This window comes from Anguilla anguilla, chromosome 3 (assembly GCF_013347855.1).
Source record: "Anguilla anguilla isolate fAngAng1 chromosome 3, fAngAng1.pri, whole genome shotgun sequence".
Classification (NCBI taxonomy): Eukaryota; Metazoa; Chordata; class Actinopteri; order Anguilliformes; family Anguillidae; genus Anguilla; species Anguilla anguilla.
In genome coordinates this window covers 9,793,672-9,818,145 of record NC_049203.1, presented here as the reverse complement: position 1 = coordinate 9,818,145, position 24,474 = coordinate 9,793,672, and the positions used below count along the sequence as shown (strand labels likewise).

The window sequence follows — 24,474 nt, the reverse complement described above, 5'->3', positions numbered from 1 at the left end:
TTTTTAAAACCTCTCTGCTTTTCTCATTAGTTACCGTTTTAAGTGCTCCGCAATTTTTTATTTCTTTTAGAATTTGATATTATGTTGGGTTTCAAGATATTATTTTGGACTACTGGTGTCTAATGTCCTGTGCATTTATTTTATTTTTAACCCGCCAAATGAATTCTCTTTAAATCTATTTGATAGTACTTCATTTTAAACAGGCTACAGCCCTAGGCCAGCGTAATCAAATTGTACAGTGTCATTTAAAATAGCTGAATCACTTTGTAGTTTCAAAAGTGAACCTTGGAAAAACAAAAAAACAACAAATGATGCGTTTTATGAAAATCATCTTGATTTGTATTAAATCTGTCCACTTAGTTCATGCCCGAATGGTCCCTATACAATGTAACTGGTTTTTCTTGGTGATCTAGGTGTGTAATAGTCGGCTTTGCCTTTAAGGTAGAGAGCATCTCTTATTGGAGAATTCAGCAAAGCAATGTTCACCAATGACGAGCTGCACTGTTCAGAGCGATCCACTCCTGCCCACCAGCGCCGCAGCATCAGGACCGTGGTTAAGCTTAGAGCTGTTATGGCGACTGAGATGCTCTCATCCACACATACGATTTGATTTTCTCTTTTTGCGTTAAATCATATGTTCTTATGTTTACATGGTTTAAGGATAGCCTCCTCTCTGAGTATTTCGTGTTTGCATAAAATCAATGAAAATTAATTTAAAAAACGTCGGGAAATGGGAAACGGGACCAAAAAAGGGATCTTGATATGGCACGCTCGCTGTTTCGCGTGTTTCTTTCTTCTGTGGAATACAACAAATGGACAGATTCGGTACACCATTCCAGAGGAGCTAAACCAGGGGTCGATAGTCGGGAAAATTGGGAAAGACTTGGGTTTAAATGCAAAAGAAATTTCGGAGCGCAAGCTGCGGATCACGTCCGAGGGTAAGCAGTATTTCAGTGTGGATTTGGAAAAGGGAGAACTGATCGTGAGCGAGAGAATAGACAGAGAAACGCTCTGTGGACAAAGCGAGAGCTGTTTGCTACCACTTGAAGCAATTATTCAGTCTCCTCTGCAGCTACATCGCGTGCAAGTGGAGATTCAAGATATTAACGACAATGCGCCGAGTTTTATAACAAAGGAGCATGTACTGAAGATAGCAGAGCACGTAGCGCCTGGAGCTCGCTTCCCACTGGAGAGCGCGCAGGACCCTGATGTTGGAAGCAATGCACTCCGGTCATACTCATTGAGTACAAATGAACATTTCTCCCTAAATGTTAAGACTTTGAAGGACGGAAGGAAAATACCGGAATTAGTTTTGGCGAAATCTCTGGATCGAGAGAAGCATCCTTCTCACGAGCTTGTCCTTACTGCCGTTGATGGAGGCAACCCCGTTAAATCCGGAACAACGCAAATTTCTATACAGGTTCTAGATAACAATGACAACCCTCCTCAGTTTGAAAAACAGTTTTATGAAGCATCCATAGGTGAAGACAGCTCGCCTGGCTCGCTTGTACTTGAGCTTATGGCTGTGGACGTAGACGATGGTCCGAATGGAGAAGTTGAGTATTCCTTTGGAGACCACACCTCCGATAGCGTTTTTAACGTTTTTGATTTAAATTCGAAGACAGGTCAGTTAACATTAAAGGGGCCATTGGATTATGAAGAGACTACCTTGTATGCCATTGATCTGGTGGCAAAAGACAAAGGTAGCCCGGAGCTTGAGGGTCACTGCAGTGTTCAGGTCACGGTTGTGGACGCAAATGATAATCCCCCGGAGATCATTCTCAAGTCGCTGACCAGTCCTGCGCCTGAGGACGCGCCTGTTGGGACAGTAGTGGGATTAATAAGCGTCAGAGATTTGGATTCCGGTGACAATGGAAAAATCAGTGTAGGGGTTTCCGGTAATGTACCATTCGCGTTAAAGCCATCTTTTGAAAACCATTATGAATTAGTGACTGGTGCACGCCTCGACCGCGAGGCACAGAGTGAGTACAATATCGACATCATTGCCACAGATGCAGGTTCTCCTGCTCTTTCTACAAAGAAAACGGTTTCACTGAGAATCATAGATGTAAACGACAATTCCCCTGTTTTCTCCCAGCCATCATATGTAGTGTATGTAAAAGAAAATGGTGCTCCAGGGACAATATTGTGTTCAGTTAGCGCTTCGGATCCAGACCTGGGTGAAAATGCCAAGATTTCATATTCTATATTAGATTCAAAGGTGCAAGACGTGTCTGTCTCCTCCTATATTTACATTAACTCAGAGAACGGCAGCATCTACAGCATGCACTCATTTGACTATGAGAAACTGAAGGTGTTTCAGATCCAAGTGCAGGCAAAGGACCGAGGTTCTCCGTCTCTTAGCAGTAACGCCATTGTGCATGTTTTTATCCTGGACCAGAACGACAACGCCCCCACTGTCATTTACCCCTCAGCTGTCATGGGTTCAATTTCTCACCAGAAGATACCCCGCTCTGCTAAAGCGGGACACCTCGTTACCAAGGTAACGGCAGTGGACGCCGACTCGGGGCACAACGCTTGGATTTCCTATAAAGTGGTGGAGGCTACAGACGCGTCTCTGTTTGGTGTTAATCTTTATACAGGCGAGGTGAGGACTAAACGCGCTGTTTCAGAGCAGGATGACGCTTCTCAGAGGCTGCTTATAGAGATCAAGGACAACGGCGAGCCGGTCCGGTCCACCACGGTCACAGTTGGCATATTGTTAGAAGACGGGGTTCACGAGCCCATTTCGGATTTGCGACAGAAAGCGCAAGAACCCAGCAAGAAAAACAATAAAATCACATTTTATTTGATCATCTCTCTGGCCTCGGTTTCCGCTGTGTCTTTTGTGACTTTTGTGATCTTGGCAGTGAAGTGCGTTCGAAACAGCAGAAGGGAGGCGTGTTGCTGTATCAGACGGTCTGATTCTGACGGATATAAGAATCCAAATAGAAATCTGCAGATCCAGCTGAACACTGACGGGCCTATTAAGTATGTGGAGGTTCTGGGAGGGGACATGATGTCTCAGAGCCAGTCGTTCAGGTCCTGCTTCACTCCGGTGTCAGAGTTCAGTGATTTCACTTTCGTTAAGCCCAGCAGTACTTCAGACTTTAAGGATATGATCAGTGTCCTCGACGCGTCACTGCCTGACAGCGCGTGGACGTTTGAGAGCCAACAGGTGAGCATTGCGTCATGAAACGCATCGCTATATTTTCTGATGTTTATCTATCCATGTAAACTGTTAATGTAATCGGTGCTCGCGTATCAATAGATCCAACATGTAAGCGTTATGTCATGAAATTACCTATGATTATGTTATCAATAGGCTATCAATAGATCCAACATGTAAGCGTTATGTCATGAAATTACCTATGATTATGTTATTTTGGAGTGTGTCTTCATTTTGACGAGTGAAATATTTCGTGTTTCGCAAGTGCTTAATCGTGTAATTTATGTCATGTCCCTGAAATGTAAAGTTTAAGTAAATACATTATTACCACATAACGTCGTCACTGTTGTTTAGAAAAACAGAGCTCATGATTGGATTTGTTCAGCACGGAACTAGCGGCGTTCCAAGTTTGTTTAAGAATGTGTAGATGTCGTGTAGTCTAATTTGCCCTTTTCTGGGTTTGTCAGGTTCATTTCTGAATATGGAAAACTCTTATTGAGGTGGTTTATGCCACCTAAGTTCCACTTTCCCCTTTCCATTAGGTGTATCCTACTCAACATAAATAGTAACATTACAGTAAAGTAATACGAATAACATTATCAAACGCCCAAAAAACACCTTAACGTGAAAAACATGCGTTCTGATATGTAGGCCACTATTGCTGCTGGTACCCGAACTACAACTCCAAACGTGTTCTCTTATAAATGATTAAATATGAATAACTATATTCTGGATATTGTTATTTCCCTGCATCGGTTCGATGTCTGGCCGATAACAATAACGCGCACAGTTATGGCTAAAAGTTTAGAAATCTTGCCCCCTGGTGGCACAATCGGTTATAACGTTAAAAACGCGCTTGCATTCCGTTCTGTAGGTTGGCATAGTTTTGCCGCCGTTCCCTGCATTCTGAAACGTCGCACGGCTCATCCACCTATTTGGTATAGCCAAATGAAATTAATCAGACAAAAAAAAAAAAAAAATTCTCACACTAGTGGGCATGGAATATTTGCTGTTATTCAAAAAAGCAATTCATCTGCCTGGTGGATGCTGTTTGAAAAAGAAAAATCAATGCGTATTTGTGATGATGTTTATTATTTATTATTTTATTTTTTGCAACCTGGCTACGTGTTTTATGTCACAAAAAACAACAACAACAAACGGGGTTCTCAAAGTGTTGCCACTACTTTCTTTGATGAATTGGGAGTTACCCGAGAGGAAATAATAGCGTTCTCCTCCAATAGGACGCTGGGCTTTGTCATGCGGCTCACCCCCGCCCCTCGCTGAAGAGCAGAAAATTCTTCAGTGCTGGAAACTTAGTGCTGCGAGATGGAGTTTTGTTTTCTCCGTACTTATTTCCCGAAGAAAAGTTCGACGTCATGAATTGCTCAATATTCCTCGGGTATGTTTCACTCGAACGGCATTTCTTGTGGACAGTTCCACAAAGTAAATTAAACCGGATCATGGATTTATTACGGTAAAAGTCGAACTTTTATTTCTCCGTTTCTGGGACCTTTTCATAATGGAATGCAGAAAGAGGAGAAGGGCTCCGGAGTGGCTCGCGGCGTGGCTGTCTTTTTCCTTTGCGGGCTTGACGATTGCGGCCGCGGAGCTTACATATTCCGTATCGGAAGAGTTAAAAACGGGAGCTGTTGTTGGGAACATCGCGAAAGATCTGAGGCTCGATGTTCAAAGGATTATAGACAGAAACTTGCGCGTCGTTTCGGATTCAAGTGCCCAGTATTTTGAAGTTAACTCGGCGAGCGGATCCTTGGTAATTAAACAGACTATTGACAGAGAACGTTTTTGCGGATTGAGTTTAACATGTACTATAAACCTTCAAATCATGCTACAGAATCCATTGGAAATGCATCGTATTGTTGTAGATATTGTTGATGTGAACGACAACGCACCCCAGTTTCCAAACAAAAACGTATCACTGGAAATATCAGAGGCTGCCGCTCCGGGGACAAGATTTCGGCTGGAGAGTGCTCAGGATCCAGACGTGGGTATCAACTCATTGCGAACGTACCTCCTCAGTCCTAATGATTATTTCGTTTTAAATGTGGAAACTAAAAGTGACGGAAGTAAATTCCCCGAGTTGGTCTTGGAGAAAGCCCTCGATAGAGAGAAGCAGGCCGCGTTTAGCCTGTTGCTGACCGCGGTGGACGGAGGGCAGCCTGAGAAGTCGGGAACTACTTTGGTACTTATCACAATCCTGGATGTAAACGATAACGCGCCGGTGTTTGACAACCCGATTATAAAGGTCAGCATTTTGGAAAACTCTCCTCCTGGTACCTTGGTGACTAAACTTAATGCCACGGATATGGATTACGGTCTGAACGGGGAGGTCTCCTTCCTTTTTAGTAAGTACACCCCTGAACGAGTACTACAGCTATTCAGCGTGGACTCCAAAACCGGAGAAATTAGAGTTGACGGCCAGGTGGATTATGAAATGGCGGAGGTTTACCATATTTCCGTACAGGCTAGGGATAGAGGGACCCCCGCTATGGAGGGATCCGGCAGTATTATAGTCTCAATCATCGATGTGAATGACAACTCCCCAGAACTGACAATAACTTCCCTGACGGATTCAGTTAGAGAGGACGCCGAGTCAGGAACTGCCATTGCGCTAATTAATGTCAGAGACCTGGATTCTGGGAAAAACGGGGAAGTTACGGTACATATTCCCCCTGGCTTGCCGTTTAAGCTGAACTCGCACGTCAGGGACCATTTCACCTTGGTGACAGAAGGCCCTCTGGACAGGGAGAAGGTGCCCCAGTACACTGTCCTGATTACTGCCAAAGACTCAGGGTCCCCTCCCCTCTCCTCTCAAGAAAGCTTGACTATCACCCTGTCCGATGTGAATGACAATGCACCCGTCTTTTCTCAGCCGTCCTACTCAGTGGACGTAGCGGAGAATAACGCCCCGGGCAGTACCATTTTGACTGTGACTGCGTCCGACCCCGACTTGGACAGGAACGCCCACCTGACCTTCTCCATCCTGCACAGTTCGGTCGGGGGCGTGTCCGTGTCCTCCTACATCTCCATCCACCCGGAGACGGGGAAGATCACCGCCGTGCGCTCGCTGGACTACGAGCAGGTGAACGCCTTCCGCGTGGAGGTGCAGGCGCGGGACGCGGGGACGCCCCCGCAGACCTCCAACGTGACGGTGCACGTGTTCGTGGTGGACGAGAACGACAACGACCCCGCGCTGGTGTACCCGTCCCCGCCGGACGACGGGCCGCTGCAGCTGAGCGTGCCCCGCACCGCCGGGCCCGGGCACCTCCTCAGTAAGATCGTGTGCGTGGACCCCGACAGCGGGCACAACGCCTGGCTCTTCTACAGCATCGCCCCCGAGCAGGACGGCCTGCGCTTCCGCATCGGACACCACACGGGCGAGCTCCGGACGGCCCAGAAGTTCACGGAGGAGGAGGCGGGGGCCTCCTACGGCCTGCTGGTGGTGGTGCGCGACAACGGGACGCCCAACCGCTCCACCGTGGTGGCGGTCAGCGTCACGGTGGAGGAGGAGGCCGCGGACGGCGCCTCCGACCGCGGGAAGACGTCGGCGGGGCGAGGGGGCTTGACCAACATCAGCCTGTACCTGATCATCTCGCTGGCCGTGGTGTCGGCTGTCTCCGTGGTGATGTTCGTCTTCCTGCTGGTCAGGTGCCTGAGGCACAGGGACCCTCTGGGCGGCTGCGGGGACTCCTGCTGCTACAGCAAGCAGAGCCTGCGCTCCAGGCACGCCCAGCACCAGCGCGCGCAGAAGAACCTCCACCTGCAGCTCAACACCGACGGACCAATCAAATACATGGAGGTGGTGGGCGGGCCCATGGACCACCACGGACACACCTATAGGCCCTGCTACTCCACACTGTCCAATAGGAGTGACTTTGTGTTCATCAAGACCCTCAACCCTTCTACGCCCATGATGAGCAATGCCAATACACTGAGCATGACCCTGTCCAGGAAACATTTACTTTCCCCAGTCAATGAGGTGAGGGCACGCTCTGTCCAAGCGAATGAGATGAGGGCTGTCCAGCCTTATGGAGTGAGGCTTCATTGAATTAGCCCGTTTATTTTCTTCTAAATCAATGGATGGAGTGATGAACTGCTGTTGATGATCTCACCAACTTCGCCATCACTGTATTGTGAATAAATGGCGGAAGTAGCATTTTCATTTTAACAATATTGTTGTGTAAGTCAAACTAGGCTTGGGAATGGAATCCCCCTTCCTTTGTGGAATCTCCTGCAGGGTGGTGATTCACAGGAAAGGCCCACACGTGTTCCTTATAGAGATTGGGGGGGGGGGGGGGGGGGAGGTGGGCTGCTGGCCCAGAAACCGGAATCTAGTGGGGTCATTGGTTGACCTTTGACTTCCTGTTGTCTTGTGAGGCACATTACTGACCCCGAGCTCCATGACTAGCTGAGAGCGGGCATATGGGCCTCAACCAGTCATCCTGCTGACACGACCATGCCCACAAGCTGCTCTTTGTGGCCCTCTCTTCTCCAGTGGGTTTAAGCACAAGATGTGCGTTGCTCCTTTTGTTGTGGAAACATTAGTGTGAGCTTTTGTAATGCTTTTAGGAGCTTCAGCACAGTGTCCAGGCATACATTCCTTTCTGGAAATGATTACAATTTCCCACCTGGCCAGAGAAGGAGTTTGTTTTTTGGTTGTTATTCCATTTTTTTTTCAGGAGGAAAAAGCTTTCATTTTAGCCCCTGAACAGTTTATGCCAGCATCGCGTTTATATATTTGTGTGTGTGTGTGTGTGTGTGTGTGTGTGTGCGCGCGTTATACATGCCCTGCTGACACCAGTGTGACGGGACAGAGCTGAATCTGAGAGTGCATTACACGCCCTGCTGAACCTCGCTCGGAACGGCCATCTGTCTGTGAGCTCTTGTGACACGTGCCGTTCCATGGAAACGTGCGCCATGGCGACAGACGGCCCGGTTTGCTGATGGTCAGCGGTGGGGTGGGGAGGTGTGGGCCGGCTAGCTGCAGAAGCTGGATTCTCAGTGTGAGTTCAGTGGGAGATTAAAGTGTGTCAGCTGTCTGCTGTCTCTGTGTCCTACTCCACTTTGACTGCGATGCTGGGCAGCTGCGGCACTTATATATTTATTTAACCGATATGCTCGCCTGGGACGTGAATCCGTTTCTTGGTAATGTAGAGTAATAATGATGGTGTCCCATATGAAGATAATGCAGTTTGTGGGATTTGTACCTTTGCATTATGTTGTCCATATATTTTGAGTGAGAGAGAGAGAGCATGTACTTCATATATCAGGAAGGAAAAACTGTTTGTCCTACAGGATCTATGTTCTCAGAGTATTTTGTCAGTGCCTATAATTAATTTTTGTGAGTATATTGCGTGACATTTAGTGGTGCTGATGAAATGTTTAGTATTCTCCAGTGACGTCTGCGTTTGAGGTTCCCTGAGAGTCTGGCGGTGTCCCTGCAGGGTGCAGCACGTTGTCAGTCAGGCAAAAGTGTCCTGTGAAGGGTTAACTTGTTTCACCCACGGCGGTAGGAAGTGAGGAGGGGGTGGGCTCACAGCTGTGGGGGGCAGTGCCCAGATGTGGATTTCCAGTGATTAGTGGCGTCCTTCTGTCCGAGAAACAGGCTGACCCCACCCCACCCCCCACCCCCCACCCCCGGCCTTGAGGTTCTGTCTCTGCCCCTGGCCTGGGGGGTCTTGGGTGTGACAGTCACAGCTCCCTGCTCAAGCTTTCGGTGTCCAGGCCTTAACTGGGCCAGCAAGGGGAAAACAACTCCAGCTACGTTTAAAGTGGCGACAAAGAAAGTTCTCTTACTGTTTAAACCAACACATTTCAGAAATAGTCTTTGTCAGGTTTTCATCAAACAAATGAGAGACAATTCATAAAAAGAACTTATTAATGATTAAAAAAAAATCTATTTAATCCATTTTCCAGTGGCATACAAACATAAGCACTGAACATAGTTTATTCAGAGTGCTGGTTATGAAGGAGGTGATCAGTTGCAATGAAGTTGAATTAGGCTGTAGGTGGTGGTTGGCTGAATTGGGAGCAGTGTTGTGGGTGAGAGGAATTATTAAATATAAAGTCTGAGGTTGTGAATGAGCCAATGCAGGGGGTTCTGGGTGTAGTGTGGTTGTTCTTCCTGTTTCTTGCTGCTGTGTGAGGTTTCACCTTGCGAATGACCCTGACAGCAGTTGTTTGTGTGCCGCTCTGCATTAGAGCCACAATGGCTCTGGGCTTGCATATACATGGCAACCTCCTGCCCCAGAAGGGAGGGCTGATGATTGTGTGGAGGCAGCAGGGGTCGAGGTCTGTGATCACATGACCACCTGAAACACTCCTATTGGTCTGCCTCTCACATGTGACCGCCATCAGATTTGTGATCATGGTCTATTCTGATTTTTTTTTTGATCGTTAGAAATTACTTCAGGTATTCCAATAAATTCAATATTACTCAATATTAATAATAAAATGAATACTACAGAAAAACTACTAAAGATCTATCAATAAATACATTGAATAAAGTAAAGCACAAAAATCTGCCTCAGTTGATAAACATATTTAAAGAAAATAATTCCTATTGCATTACTTTACATTTTATTTAGCTGTTGCTTTTATCACAAGCAACATACAATAAGTGCATATCAATGGACATTGAAACCACCACAGAACACAGGTCCGAGGTACAATTCTCATAAAGCATCGATAATCCATAGCCATGAAAAAGCTTCCACTCACCGACGAGGACGGGATTCAAACCACGTTTGGATCAGCAGTCCGTCGCCTGAACCGCTTGGCCACCTCGTCACGTATGGGTGATGCAATTAGCCAACCAGCTAACGTGATGGCATTCAGCAGCTTGCAGGTAGTGCCCTGTGAGCTGTATTTACTGTACTATTTCTGAGCCATACTCGGTTCTCTGACCTGATGCACTCAAGTGTGACTGTATTCGACAGGATGAATTCAATAATTTATCTGTTGTTCTCTCTCTCTCCGGAGAGCTCTTTTCTGGGTTAACAGATGCGCTGGGCTGCAGCTGAGTTGTTTTCTCCCGCTCGTCGGTTAACAAAGAGGAGCGTACTTTAAAACTCTTTTTCAAACGCTCACCTTCCACTTCTGTTTATACTTCCTTCTGTTTATAGTGCTCTGAAAACTTCCTTTAGAGGCTGGAAGATCTGGCCTTCCTCCTCGCAGGCCATCATCAGTGGAGTGTCAGAACGTATCTGTACAGTGTAAACAGAGACACGGTCTCATTTATTTCCCTAACACTTGTGTGAGGGTAGAGGCTGTGAGGGTATAGTGTGTGTGTGTATGTGTGTGTACGTGAGTCTGTTGCAGCTGTAAAAAGGCTCAGTGAGCTCAGAACTCTCAGCTGTGAGACAAAATGGCCACTGAATCTTGTGAAATGTTACCCTAACCTCCTCTCTCCCTCAGCGATGACAGCATCACAGGAAGCGCTGGAGGAAATGATTCCCTGGACTGACAGCTGGGCGAGCACATGGACCGACAGACAGACAGACCCCTTAAACACTCGTACTAAAGCTCTGCTATTCTCTTTTCAGCAAAAACCCCCCAACACTGACTGGCGTTTCTCCCAGAACCAGAGACCTGGAACTAGTGGGTGAGTGAGCTCTGTTCTTACTCATGCATATGTACACACACACATTCTCTCTCTTTCTCTCTCACACACACACACACACACATACACACACTCTCTCTCTTTCACACACACACACACACACACACACACACTCTCTCTCTCTCTCTTTCACACACTCATACGCACACACACACCACAGAATTGAGTGTCTTGGGAATGTGAATAAAGAGCGCAGTATTGTACTGAGCGCAGTCATTGAGCAGCTTCAGGAGAGAGTGCACAGCCCTGTGTGTGCACAGTGGAGCTTTCACGCTGCAGACTGCACCGCCCGCAGCTCCCGCACTCTCCAAGCTCTAGCTGCGTCTTTACCGACAGACTAGGAACGCGTCATTTACCAAAAACCCGCGGGCAGTGAACCAATCGCAGCCAGCGTTCCCGGCTGCCCTGCGTCCTGCAGAAAGCGCCGGAACACTGCGCCCAAGTGAAGCCCGGTCCTGGGGTTCCTCCGCTCCCCCTGCCGCACGCTCCCACCCCACAGCGTGTGCTGTAATCTCAGCACGCTGTTTTATCGTCTGTAAAGCCGGGGAAGTGTAAACTCTAGCGCTGCGATCGGAGCCTGGCCCCGCCCACAGGCAGGTCGGGGGCGGTGATTGATTGGAGCTGTCGCCTCTCCTCCCCTCCCCCCCGCACTGCGTGCTCCTGGCTGCCGCGTCCTTGGGCGATGGTAATCGGCGCTCCTGCGGCAGTGAGCGGAATGGAGATGAGCGCGGGGCTGTTGTTGTGCAGCCCCGCCGATGCCCGGGCCGCGGCCCGGGACCCCCCCGCCCATTCAGCCGGCGGCGCGTTCCGAAAGGACCCCCTTTTTAAAAGAAGGAGCCCTTGTGCTGCCTGTGAAAACGCAGCCTTTAGAGATGACTGATTCCCCCACCCGCTGAGCTCATCACCATAGAGACCTGTAGGGACGCATGAAAATGACCCAGCGGCCAGCGCCGCTCGGGCTCCTGAGTGCAGCCTGGCTGAATGACCTCTCTGTGTTTCAGTCAGCACAAGTACAACACGACGCAGATACGATGGACGCCGTATGGGAAAGCGAGGTATTTGTTGCGAAGGTCGGGCTGCGGTAGCCTAGCTCTGCTTGGCTCTGCTGCCGAGCTCTATGTAGGTCGTGTTCCCTAGGCTGTGGTGAGGTGTGTGACTTGTCCCTGTAGTCTAGCTGGCTTTCGGCGCTTGCTGTCGTAGGCCCTTGCTGTGTCTGTTCGTGCGCGTTTTCTGTGGTAGTCTGTCATAGAGCTCTTTCCGTCGTGGACGCCGGGCTGGTTTTTCTAATCGCTTGGTAACAAAACTTGTTTGTGGTTTTTAATTCCAGACATCTGCATGTCACTCATACAAGGTTTTTAAAAAAATTGTTGTAAAACTATTTTCAGACAATTAAAACTAATAAAACTGGGTGCTACTGCATCAGCTGATGCCACTTAAGCGTCTGCGTCTGCTGCGAGCATGCTCAGTGTGTGCTTCAGGCTTGTTCGGTGCATGTTGCAAGGTGCGGTTAGCGCACACCAACGGGTGTGCCCTCCGCATAACACACGCAATAGTGCACACACAAGTGTGCTAACTGTGCACAGTGTTCATTGCAATTTTGAGTGACACGTGACAGTGGCTCACTTAGCTGTAATTCTCCTCATGATGTAATCAGCACAGGGGTATCGTGGGAGTGAAACGATTCTCATTGGATAAGCACGTAGAAAATTTACATTGATCTGGTCAAAGTCTTTACAGTATCCTGCCTCAGACACATAGTGGGTTGTGGGTGTTGGCTAGAGCATGGTGGTTTTGCCACTGAGGCATTTCCAAGTGATTTCATGCTTTTACCAATCATCTGTAAGAAATTAAGTGACACAGATAAGATAAGATAAATGACACCCCATTCAGTCCAGACTGCTGGAAGAGAGGCTTTAATGGGAGCTCTGATAAAGGATCTCCCAGCAGGCACCGGGGCGTGGAAATGTCATGGCCTCGTCCTCGTCCTGTGGTCTCTGCGGCCACAGGAAGTGGGAAGTCCTGATAAGCGGCCTCTGGAGGGATATCATAACGAGGAGGAAATGAGGCGTTGGCTTCCTCCCACAGGTCCCCTCTGTGACACGCTCTTACGGTCCGGCCAGCTGATCCGCGACCTAGCGACCGTGCAGATGAGACCCGTCCTGCTGTCTGTCCGCGTTCCAACCTAGCCATCTCTCCCCAACACCTTTATTTCGTACCCCCCTTATTCACCCCCCCCCCCCCACACCCGGCTGTGCTGCTCTGTTCGGACCCGGGTTTAATTGTCTTCAAAGACCAAAGGAAGCGTTTTGGTTTTGTTTTTACAGCAGCTCATATAAGCCAGGAAGCTGCTGCTGAGCTGGGCTGCCGTTAACCCTTTGTGCGCCAATTTGAGAACTCGGGGGTTAATGGAGGGCAGATTTTAATAGGACGGAGCACTAGGCCGAAACCCCCCCCCCCTGTAGAGACCCCACCCCCGCCCGTCTGAAAGGCGCTCGCCCCCCCCCCAGCCCAGCGCTCCCCGCTGGCCTCAGTGGTAATTAGGTTGCTCATAATTGAGAGCGGCTGCTGTTTCTCCCCTTTTCTCTTTCCGCCTGGATACAAATTGTGTGCATTGTTACACACGCTCACGCCTTTGAAGGTGAATGCGTTACAGATGGGCTTTCTCTCTGGGATGTGACTCAGTGCGTGCATGTTTGTGTGTGTGTGGCTGTATACCTGTGTGTGGCTGTGTGTGTGTGGCTGTGTGGGTGTATGTATACGTGTGTGTGTGGTTGTGTGGGTGTATGTATACCTGTGTGTGTGTATGTATACGTGTGTGTGTGGTTGTGTGGGTGTATGTATACCTGTGTGTGTGCGTGAGTGTGTGGTCGTGTGGGTGTATGTATACCTGTGTGTGTGTGTGAGTGTGTGGTTGTGTGGGTGTATGTATACTTGTGTGTGTGTGTGTGTGTGTGGTTGTGTGGGTGTATGTATACCTGTGTGTGTGTGAGTGTGTGGTCGTGTGGGTGTATGTATTCCTGTGTGTGTGTGTGTGAGTGTGTGGTTGTGTGGGTGTATGTATACCTGTGTGGGTGTGTGTGTGTGGTTGTGTGGGTGTATGTATACCTGTGTGTGGCTGTGTGTGTGTTTGCTCATTCCCAAGGCTGAGAGTGTTGTACTCTCACAAAGGACACACCTGTCACGGTGTCTTTCAGAGCGAGCTGGATAAACAGCTGCTCTGTGGAGCTGTGCTTTAGCCCCTAGGTAACCCCGCCCTGCCAGGTCCGCCCGCTCGCGCTCTGTTCATAACACACGTCAGCCGCTGCTGATGAAAACATCACGAGCCCTGACACTGAGCAGAGCCGGCTCACTGTGGCCCGGAGCCGAGGGCTGCCTGCCTGCCCGCAGGCCAGAACTCAAACCCTAAGCACTGCGTCAGGACCATCGAAGCCTACCCAAATCCTAACCTAAACCATTCGGGAGAAAATTGCTAGACTGACCTCAGATCAGCGCTTAGGCGGAACTTCCACTTGCGCCGTAATAAAAAGCCGTTTCTCAGCTCCTCCTCTGTATCAGAAAATGGCCGCCGCGGCCGCTGACATAAGAGGAGAAGGTTCCCGCCTCCTGGTGCTGAGCGCTGCTGAGCTCCCTCCTCTCTCTCCCCGTTTGCCCCCCCCCACAGGGCTGCCCCCCCACCCGAGGCCGCCGTAGGAACGGGACCGTGGCCCAACCCCCCCACCGAAGCCGAGCAGCTCCAGGCGCTGATGGCCGCAGCTAACGGTAAGGAAATGTCTGTGCCTCTCTCTCCTCCGCCATCTTTGTTTCTCTCTGTCTCTCTCCCTTCTATTTCAGTCCTCCTTCTATTCCCGTCCTCCTTTTGCTCTTTTCTTCTACCGCTCCCTTCATCTCTCATTCTCTGTCTCTTATCTCTGTGTTCCACCTTCTCTTTGATCCTTTGTCTGTCCTTCACTCTCTCCATCTCTCTAACTCCACCCCTCCTCCCTGTCTTAAGTCTTTGCACACAGACTCAGGCCCAGAGGAGGAGAGAGGGAAGGAGGGAGAGACGTAGGGGGACACAGAGAGAGAGAGAGAGATTCCTGTTCTTTTAAGAGCGTGTGCTGGTGCAGCTGACAGCAGTAGGGCTAATAACATCAATGCAGTTCTGTTCCCATAAACAGAGATGGAGTATTTTACTGCGGCGTTCGGAGTGGGGAAGAGCAGGGTGGCAGGGGGCATGGTGGGGGGTGGAGGGGGGGGAGGCCAGATGTACAGAGAGGAAGAGAGAGAGAGAGCAGGGTGGGGGGGCAGGGCAGATGCACAGATAGAGGAAAAGAGGGAGAGAGCGGGGTGGGGGGGACAGGGCAGATGCACAGACAGAGGAAGAGAGGGGCTTGATTTTGGGAAAGGAGCCCGCGCTCCTCCCCACCGCGGGCTGAGAGACGGGCGCGGGACAGGGGGCGCTTTGTCTCCGCGCGGCGCAGCTGCGGTCCGACGCTCTGCCGTTAAAATCGCGGTCTCCCCCGGCGATCAGAGCGGCCCTGCTCTCCCGCCAGGTGCCTGCGTGTGAGGGATCAGAGACCTGCTCTCTCCCTGTAACCCCCCCGCTGTGGAGACACGGCCTCCCACAGCCTCCCCACAGCCCCACACAGCCCCCACAGCCTCCCACAGCCCCCCACAGCCCCCACAGCTCCCCACATCCACCCACAGCTCCCCACAGATCCCCACAGCCTCCCCACAGCCCCACACAGCCCCCACAGCTCCCCACAGCCCCCACAGCCCCCACAGCCCCCCACAGCCCCACATAGCCCCACACAGCCCCCACAGCCCCCCACAGCCTCCCACAGCCCCCACAGCTCCCCACATCCCCCCACATCCCCCCACAGCTCCCCACAGCCCCCCACAGCCCCACACAGCCCCCACAGCTCCCCACAGCTCCCAACATCCCCCCACAGCTTCCCACGCCCCCCCCCCCTCCCCCAGGTCTGATGCCACACTTCCACTCACACACCTCAGCTGCAGGTCAGACAGGCCTGAGGCCAGCCAGGCAACTGCATGGCAAACTCAGTCAGGCTGACAGTATTCAGCCAACCCTGCTCTGTAGAATGTTCTAGACTTCTTCAGCACTTTCTCCTCGCTAGCTAGCGCCCTTGTTTTCTCATGGAATAATTCGCACTGAATCGACCCCCCTTGTCTGTAAGTCAGATCTGCATGCAGTCAGAATAATAATGTGCTACCATCTGCCTGCTTTGGTCTCTCAAAAACAGCGACGACAAATCGACAAGCTTCAGGGATTCTTTCTGTTTGGAATGGTGGCATGTCTTAATGCCAGTGGCAGGAGGTCTCACTCTTACCAGTGGTCCTGCTCATTTAAACACAGATGAAGATAGGGTAGGTAGGGGTAGCTGAACCAGGGTAGTTCAGCTCTGAAGTGTTCCTCGTATCTGCTTGTGCTGAGCGGTGGTCCAGCAGGCACACACAGCCGCTGTGTCGCGTCTCGTTAGGAGGGCGAACGTGCAGGCGGGGCGGGTTAGCGGAAACGGGCTCCAGATTAAGGGCCGGGCCGCTCTACGGTCACGGCGGAGCGAAACGCTTCTGCCCATTGTCTGCACAATGGCTGAATTAGGAGCGGACAATGGGGGGGATTATGGGAGCCGCGGGACAAATGCTGTTACTGCGGTCGCCGGCCTGACGCGCGCCTCGCGGTGGGGCTAGCGCTCGCAGGCCCGGGGGCCTCAAACTCATTTAGGCGCACGGAGGCTTGTCCCCTAAAACATGCTCGGAGGCACCCTCGTTGGCATGCGCGCGCACACACACACTCGCGCAGCGCACACACACACTCGCGCAGCGCACACACACACTCGCGCAGCGCACACACACACTCGCGCAGCGCACACACACACTCGCGCAGCGCACACACACACTCGCGCAGCGCACACACACACTCGCACAGCGCACACACACACTCGCACAGCGCACATGCGGGGAGCGATAATGAGTTGTCAGCCGGCCATAGCGGATTTGGCACGGAATTCTCGTCCCCTCTGCCGTGTCTGTTCTTCCCCGCTTCCCAAACCCGACCAGTCGCCCGTAGCTTCATTAACCCCTCTCTCTCTCTCTCTCACTCTCTCTCTCTCTCTCTCTCTCTCACTCTTTCTCTCTCTCTCTTTCTCTCTGTTCTGGGGGGCGATTGTTGCAGAAATGAAAGGGACATTGTGCAGTGCCTCTCCACATTTTCGCCACAGTAAGGCTTACTCACTGAGTGAGGCTTAGTCAGTGTGGCCAGCTCATCTCCTCACACGATGGCTGGCCTCTGAAGCCCCGCCCCTTCATTCATGCTGGTCCCTGAGTCAGAGCACGCTTGAGTGGGCATTTCTGCTTAAATGAAGGTTAAATGCTGCACCTAAAGATAAATGATCCAGGGCTGATGTGGTTTCCTAGCTACATTTTAACCCAGGCATGTGTGTTACTTCCACTGCCCTCCCCCTCCCCCTCTCTGCTGGTTCATTTAGTGCAGAAACCGTACTGAGTTGTTTGTGGTGGGAAGGAGGATGAATCATGTTTGAGTCGCTACAATGAGCGTGCTCAGTCCAGGCCGTAGAAAACAAACAGAAGGTACCAACGAGAGGACCTGCAATCCTCACAAGCTTTTAATGCAGTTACAGCTATCGGCAGAGCTAATCTCTGGGAGCTGTTAAAGTTGAGGCAGTGTTTCAGAGCAGACAAATGTATAGGTGTTATATAGCGTATCGATTCTCACGTGTTTCCCTCTCTCGTTTCCCCTCTGTCCCTCACTCTCCTGCTCTTCCTCTCTCTCTCCTTCTCCCTCTCTCAGAGGTGAGTGAGGCGACCGCCACCCTCGGACCAGGAACCATGGGACTGAGCACCCGCTACAGCCCCCAGTTCACCCTGCAGCACGTGCCCGACTACCGCCAGAACGTCTACATCCCCGGCAGCACCGCCACCCTGACGGCCAATCAGCAGCAGCAGCAGCAGCAGCAGCAGCAGCCCCCCCAGCCCGCCCTCCCCCAGCCCCCCCCACAGGCCGAGGCCCCCAAGGCTGCCCAGACGCCCGCCAGCAAGAAGAAGTCCGCCAAGAAGGACAAGAAGTAAACGAGCAGCCGGCCTGGATACCCGACCACGCCCCCCTGACAACCACGCCGCCGCCCTCGTCACACCTCCTCTTCTAAGAATGCTACGCTTTCTCTTTCGTTTGCTTTTAAGTCTGAACGTTGCAAAGTGATGACGTGGTGAGCATACGTGTCTTTTTTTTTAAAAACTTTCTTGGGTTTTAAGCTTGTTTTTCCTCTAACATATTTTCAAAAACCTGTGTTAGTAGTGTGGATATATCTTGCTGTCTGAATATAACACAAACTTGGTTAGCTTTTCGGTATTGATCCTTAATTTTTCTGTAGGGGATAAGGGGGGGTTGTTAATGATGAAATATTTGATGTCTTTGAATCCGGATGGATTCTTCAGAGGTGAAGTTCTAAAGATGTAACTGAACAGTGATTTTAAGGGCAGGGCTCTGCCCTTTAACATAGTATTAGAATGGCTATTAATCATTTTACTTAATACGTGTGTCATGTTGACTTTTTGTTTCTTCAAAATGCAAAATAGGCACTTCTAGTGGTGACAAGAATGACACTAGTTTTGAGTTAAGTTTCTTAGAACAGCTTTGATAATCTTTGCAGTAGTTCTTAGATACAGGCAGGTAATTTTTGCATGAGCCGTCCATGAACTAGACGTAAGACCGCAGAAGTGAAACTATGCATCGCATTCGGAGAACGCCTCCAGTCTTCTCCAAAACAAATGGAAATGCGTTTGTAGCATTAACTTTTAGACGTAGCAAAAAAAATTGGACTATTCGAGTTCTGCATTTTTAATGGAAAAATCATATGACTTTTTTTTTTTTCCTGCTTGTATGACCAGCTCGAACTCAAGGTGCTCAGAGTAAATTCGCCAACGTCAACGAGGCCAAGATATTAAGTCCAATGTTTGTGCAGCGTTGTTCCACTGTGACGAGCTGGGAATTCCATGGTACGGTTTCGGGAATTTTGTACCGGGTACCATGGAATTCCCAGACTCCCCGGTGGCACAGTGCTGTGTGGGTCCGTCCACTGGCACATCTCTGCAGTGGGCGGGGCCTGTGAGTACACCCGGGTGGGCACACCTCTCCACAGAGGCAGCGTGGGAGTCCAGCGTTCTCCGCGATCGCTTGCTGCATGCGCCCCTGCCGACCCCGCCCCCATTTCTCACCCGCTTAGAGAGTCCAATCCTGAGAATGCACTGTTTCCTCACCTCGCCCCACCCCACCCTCCCCTCCCCGTCCAACAAGCCTGCACTGCATGAGCCGGCAGCTTCCTGAGTGTAGCCCCGCCCCTGAAGACACGGAGGGAGGGGTCAGGGGTCAGGGCGGGAGGTTGTGAAGAGGGGCCTGGGCACTGACTCACAGATTCTTCCTGAATGTACAGGATGTGGTCAGTCCAGAGCTCAAGAGCTTCAGCTCGCATTAATGAAGAGCTTCAGGGTTGTAGATGGGACAGGCACCACATCAGACCTGGGTTCGATCGCAATCGAGTCATAGCATAGCTTCTAATCTAAAATATGGCCACATTAATTGTAATTCAACTGTATCTTGGTATTTGCATTACTGATTATAGAGCTGTAGTTGAAACGTAGGTAGCAGTTCGTTTAACTCATTGATTGCTGGATGTTAGTTGAAATGCATTTTGTTACTTAAGTAAATGATTAATTTGCTGGATTTCCATTGAAATGTAGTTACTTATGTAACTGATTGATTGATGGATTGTAGTTGAACCCAGGTCAGAAGGTCCATTGATGCTGGATCAGAACAAATGCGCTGCTGGTAACATAGACCTGTGGGTCTTAACTATGAGCCAGGGTTACGATGGTGATAAGGGTTTAGTTACTTTCGGAATTCTCCGGAAACCTCTCGTCAGTGGTGTGGCCCCTCTTGCTTGCTCAGCCTGTGCTAGGAGTTGCAGCAGACAGACAGTCTGTCCCTTCGCTGGTGAAGTCAGGGACGGTGAGACTGTGTGATGGTGGAACATCCCTTCCCCAGGAGTCTAGGACAGACGGGCTTTGAGCTTCTCAGGCTTCAGATATACAGATCGATGACTTACAGCTCCACTCCTACCACCATTCTAGTACATTAGAGCTGGATATTTCGGTCTCAGATGAAGGTCACGCAGGGAGGTGAACCCACGAACTGGCAAGGCTTAGACCAATATTGAACCAGGGTAAGAGAGCCAAGGAAGAGGGAAAAAAAAATTTCTTCACAATAAATGAAGGCAGTTTCTTAATCTGCACTGACCCAAAAGCCCCTCCCGTCCAGTCCACTTCTGTATTACCACTCTGTCCAAATGTAAATAAGACCCCGTCATGTATAAGAACCAGCTGTCTGTATGGACCATGTTTGAAACGAGATTCAAAATTAAAGCTACTTTCTTGTGGCTTACTACTGGAATGTGTTGCATATTTTTCAGAAAAAAAGAAAACAAAGCAAAAAAAAAAGAGATGTTCTTCAAAGTAAGTGTAGTCATGTAGTATGTAAGCACCAAGATGGCTGACTATTCCTGAGTGTAAATAAAAGATAACTTTAAAAAGATAAACACAAACGTAGAGTAGGAACTTGTGAACTGTGTTTTTTCTGTTTTGTCACTCTGTGCTTAAAAGTAAAGGCAAAAAATAATAATAATACAGAAGTTTCTATCCATCTACCTTTTTTATGTGTTTGTGATTTCTCTTTCGTGCCTGTGCTGCTGGAATGCTGTCATATAAATCAGTATATCTCTGTCTGCTCATGAATTACACTTCTATATTCTGCTGTAATATCTTTCTTATAAAATAGATCAGTGCTCCTGTGTTACACTATTATTTTATATGCTAATATTTATATTGCTGTTATATTTTCTCTTGTACACTGACATTTCAAATAAAAAGTTCTTCTGAAATCATGAATATGCCTGTTGCCTGTCTTTGGCATGTTTTACCAGTTTCTTTTCTAAAGGTTAAACATCCATGACCAGGAACTTTGTTCTGGTGAATTATGCTCTTCAGAGCAACTTCCAGAGGGGTCCTCAGTCTTATCCAGAAAGGGATTTTCATGCCAACCAATCAGCCACTATGTCTTTGCTAAGGACATTGATTAGCAGAATCAGGTGTGTAACTGCTTAGTTGGGACAAAAGCCCACAGCGAAACCTTTCTGGATAAGATTGAGTAGCCTTACATTAGCTCATACCCAAAGAGTTTATGCCAGGGCTGCCCAACCCTGTTCGTCGAGAGATACTATCCTGTAGGTTTTTATTTCAACCCCAATTTGTCCCACCTGAACATACTAAATAGCAGCTCGGTGAGCTCTCTAACTGCTAAATGAGGTGTGCTTTGTTACAGAGTGAAAACCTACAGGATGGTAGATCTCTGGGAACTGAGTTGTGCAGCCCTGGTTTAGGGAAGGAGGAGCTGATGCCAGCCAATAGGATCACAGCCGATAGTAGCTGATAGTAGCTATTACAGCGCAATTTACTTAAAAGCAGTAAATGCATAAACCTTCAACATAAAGTTGTATTAAAGTAGGGCCACAAGGGAATTTCTGATCAATTACAAAATAGTTACAATGATGAAATGTAATTTACGGTTTGTAAACTGATACAAAAATGAAAAACTTCTGTTGGAAAATTTCCAGGAGCCAGTTAAAAATTCAACAAAATATGTGAGTCATATTTTGCTAATGGCAACAAAATACCCCATCGCCTCTCATTTTTTTCAATACCATTTTATTCTCCAACCCTTTTGAATTGTTTGTGTCACAAAACAAAATATAAGCTCATGACCTCAGATGGAAACCCTGAATCTGTAGCGCAGGATATTGCATCATTCCACAACCCTTGGAAGGAACTGGGCAGGGGCCAGCCAATCAGCATTGTAGGCAGAGCAGACTGAAACCTTGGTGATGATGAAACACTGTTCACAGGCTGAATGAAGTCTTTCACTGTGTAGGGCTTTGTCTCCTACATATGCACATTTGAATATTTAATTTGAATCCATAATATGTACTGCACACAAGAATATCTGTTGATATTTAGATAATAAGACCTTGTGTGTGTTAGCCACTGTGTGTGTTAGCAAAAACAAATAAATGCGTAAGAGCGGGGGCTAAATTTGTATGTGGGAGATAAGAGGGCACCAAGATATGGTGTCATAATAAACATGTGGCAGAGGTGGTGGTGGAGGTTATTTAACTGAACTTCTGAAGTAGCCAATATATACTCTAAGTGAATTTACTAACTACTAGCCAGTGTTCACACAGGTTTGCTAATAACTTAGGATCTAAAATATAATTAAAATACTGGCTGCTTCCAATGGCTTCTTTCTCTGTATGATTAATTCATTTACTGTGCTCTGGGTATCTCCCACCTCTGCAGATGAATGGCTGGTTTTTGGTTTTGTTTTGTTTTTTTCATCCATTTCTTCCGACCGGTTTGTGCACTGGCTAGAGGAGCAGACTGCCTGAAGCATGTGATAAATTGACTGGATTGTCATTGATATTTGTGAAGCTCAAAATATTATTAATAATAATTATTAAATTATTTACCAAAGGTGTAATGATGTTCCAGATTGTTCTTGCCAAGTTTAACCCCTAGCAGAATAATCTATTTTAGCCTGAGATTTTGTATCAAAATGACTTTACCATATTTTTGAGACTACCAATAATTGCAGCGTCAAGTAATGTCTTGCAAGCTGTTCAGGTTCTCTCTCAGGCAGACCTGCCTGCTGTGGTCTGTGCACGTTGATCAAACACAGGAACCCCAATGAGCTGCAATAAGCTCAGTCACTGCCTTGACTGAATCAATCAAAAGAATCACAGCAAAACACAATAATTGGTTCATATCAGTAAACATGTGATAGCTTCACCCATTTAAGGTAACGTGAGGTCTTGTTCTCCCATCGGTGCTAAGCAAAGCACGTACATTCATTACATGCACAGTTCTGTCTTCGCACGTCACTCTCTCTAATAAGCTTTGCTTGAGAGCGCTGGCAACAATTGCTGGGCTCTTTCATGCTTTTTTATTTGTAGAACAAAAGCGACTGAAATCCCAGAGTTCCTGAGAGAAAAGAGGGGGAAACTGGAGCCAAATTCATTTTGTACAGAGAGGCGGCCTAGGAGAGCAGTGCAGAACATACACACACAGACACACACATGCACACAAACACACACACACGCACACCCATACACACACACAGACACACACACACACAATACCTTTAGCTCTCCACAGGCTATGTAAATAATCTGGGCTGTGTTGGAAGAGGAACCCACGGTGGTAAAGTCAATAACTCCCTGTGGGATGAGTTTCCAGCACCCTGGGAGTGGGATGTTCAGGGACCTCTCACCTCCTCTTTCAGCTTTCTATCCCCAGAAACCTCATTGGTCCTCTGGTTCTGCCTGGATCATCTGGCCCAGGCCCAAAAACATTCACTGTGACCAGAAGTGAACCCAATATTACACTGTAAACCTTATCCCATGCTCAAACAGAAAAAAACCTATGGTGGCCAGAATTTAAATTTCTGTCAGTCTGACTACAATACAAATCCAGCATGACTAACCTCAGACAAGAATTAAACAAAATACTGACCAAAAAATCCTGTAAAACTGATGTTGGAAAGCGCTGAGGTGTGGCAGGAGGGAGGGAGACCCTGGAAAGTCTGAAATGTCACAGACTTGCACATAACTCCATAAAATGCCCATATATTAAAATCAAAGACCTAGTTTGAGTTCAACAGCCTGAATATTTCAGGATGTTTTCAGAGGTACTGGGAAGATGAAGTTTATATAGGTTACGGCCTTCATATCCCAGCAGCACATTTGTAAAACATGACATCATTTTGCAGATTGAACATAGCATGGATGGCTGGATGGTATATTGATTTATTTTTATTGGAGATGAGACACTGTGTCTTTCAAACTGAAAATAAAGGTCACAATCCAGCACACTTACACTTTATGATCAACTGACATGTTGTGAAGGATGATAAAATGCTGGAATGAAATTGAAACTGCTGGATAATTAAAAGGAAGTAGTGCAGGCACATCTCTGCAATAAACATCCTCCCAGTCAAATTCAGTAACTGAGATGCTAACTGTAAAGTACTGACCAATGTCATACACCTTGAGGTTAGATCAAACTGAATATACTGATGATGGTTATTGCTCTTTCTCCTTCTCAAAATACACACGTTCATTTACATTTATGTTTTAATTTTATTTTTTATTTTTTAATGTGGCAGGAGAGTGAGGGAAAAAAAGCCTCCATTTTCCTGCTCAGGTCTCTGGCTCTGCTTGCCGTTGAACGTGCCCCTCCTGCCGTTGACACAAAATGGCCGCTGCCTCACTCTGCAGAGGGTGGCTGTGCTGCAGCGGTTGCCAAGGTGATGAGCGTCTCCAGGTTTTTGACTGGCCATAGGGTCAGTGCTCTCCATCATTTAACACAGAAACGCGAGAGACAAGAACAAATATCTACATTCATTTAAAACTCCGTCTCTTGCCCTGTTAAAGAACAGATCGTAAACCCATAAATTAGTGAAAGTAAATGTAGGAAATACAAGAGTCTTTTTGAACCAGGTCTTAAGGAGGGAGAAAATAATAGAGTCAGTCAGTTAAAACCT

At 48.4% G+C, this 24,474-nt stretch overlaps 1 protein-coding gene across 50 annotated transcripts in view; it reads left to right on the top strand.

The window, feature by feature from the left end:
- Nucleotides 1–20,768, top strand: part of LOC118223390 (protocadherin gamma-C5-like) — a 247,865-nt gene extending 227,097 nt beyond the window's left edge. For 34 of the 50 annotated variants that reach the window (XM_035409848.1, XM_035409850.1, XM_035409853.1 and 31 more), the window contains exons 2-5: nt 10,732–10,790; nt 11,810–11,863; nt 14,470–14,567; nt 17,620–20,768. In XM_035409848.1, the coding sequence (XP_035265739.1) occupies nt 10,732–10,790; nt 11,810–11,863; nt 14,470–14,567; nt 17,620–17,897 (489 nt within the window). In that variant the 3' untranslated portion in view covers nt 17,898–20,768. Of the gene's footprint in view, nt 1–71; nt 3,179–4,217; nt 7,167–10,731; nt 10,791–11,809; nt 11,864–14,469; nt 14,568–17,619 lie in introns of those variants that run through there. The other 16 variants (XM_035409876.1, XM_035409875.1, XM_035409877.1 and 13 more) reach the window with 5 other exon arrangements.
- Nucleotides 20,769–24,474: the final 3,706 nt, after the last annotated feature.